Source organism: Gastrolobium bilobum, unplaced genomic scaffold, assembly GCF_033153095.1.
Source record: "Gastrolobium bilobum isolate Gb01-03AN ecotype WA unplaced genomic scaffold, APGP_CSIRO_Gbil_v1 utg14925, whole genome shotgun sequence".
Lineage (NCBI taxonomy): Eukaryota > Viridiplantae > Streptophyta > Magnoliopsida > Fabales > Fabaceae > Gastrolobium > Gastrolobium bilobum.
Window position 1 is genome coordinate 171357 of NW_026897916.1, and position 1187 is coordinate 172543.

General features: G+C 34.5%; 1 protein-coding gene across 1 annotated transcript; it reads left to right on the plus strand.

Moving 5' to 3' along the window:
- The first annotated feature begins 626 nt into the window (after window positions 1-626).
- LOC133311439 (small polypeptide DEVIL 9-like) lies at window positions 627-953 on the plus strand. The gene has a single exon (XM_061512495.1). It carries the CDS (start codon window positions 627-629, stop codon window positions 951-953), a length of 327 nt encoding a protein of 108 aa, XP_061368479.1.
- The last annotated feature ends 234 nt before the right edge of the window (window positions 954-1187 follow it).

Sequence of the window (1187 nt, forward strand, 5' to 3'; positions counted from 1 at the left end):
AATAATTGATTGCCCATTTTAGAACCGTACAAGATGTATGTCTAGAAAAGAATCAGAGCTTATTCGTAGCTATTCAATGGACAGGATTTCATTTATCAGTCCCAAAGCCATCCATATCAACCAAAAGCACAATATTTTCTACTTTCAAATCTCAGCATATCTTTGTTTAAAGGGTTTATTGTTTCTCTGGTAGAAGATAAATTCATCTCTTATACATACATAAAAGTGTGTGCGACTCATATTTTCTCTTTCCCTCTCTTCTCTTCACATGAACCCACATGATCTTCATACACTTTTATATATATGTCGGAGATAAATTTATCTCCTAAGAAATACTAAACCCTTGTCTAAATTACTAATAAAACCCATATTCATAAATAAATGAATGATGAGTATGGACTATAGAAATCTGATATGTATATTTAATATTTACATTAGCTCATAATAACATCAAATTTTATTAAGAATTTTTTATTATCTCGTTATGAATCCTTTTATACTCGGCACAATCCCACTACTACCATCTTTCTTCCTTCTCTCCTATCACTATTCACCTTCCCCCCTCACACACACACACACACTGTGTTAGGTAGTTCTTGCTATATATCACATTTCCTTTGTTTCTCATGGATGAAAAGTGGAAGGTATCAAAGAAGGAAGCAGGAGGTTCGACCAGCCAGGCAACCACATCAACCAAATCATTATTCTCAAGGAGTTGCTCAACAAGAGACTCTTCTTCAAACTCTTCTCTCCTAAGGAGCTTTTCCCAAAAGAGTTCCTCTACATCCAAAAGCAATCTTCCTAGAAGCTTTTCACAGAAGAACCCCTCTATTGGAAGGAAATGCACCAATATAGCCAAAGAACAGAAAGCCAGATTTTACATCATGAGGCGGTGTGTAGCCATGTTAGTTTGCTGGCACAAGCAGCATGGCGATTCTTTTGAAGAAAGCTGACATCAGAACAAGTCTACTTCTCAGATCCCCTGTTCAGATTTTATAGGTATAATTAAATTGCAAAATGTACAACTTTTTCTATCTGATCTTGAAGGGATCCGGGTTTTTCTTTTTGAAATATATTCATTTGTAATTACGAATTACCTAAGCTGAGTTATTAGATTTACTCATCATTGCTTAATATTTATATATGTGTGTATATTTCAACTACACCCCACTATTAGTTAATCTTCA

Coding starts and splice junctions, on each gene's coding strand:
- LOC133311439 (XM_061512495.1), top strand. CDS start 627: ATGGATGAAAAGTGGAAGGTATCAAAGAAGGAAGCAGGAGGTTCGACC.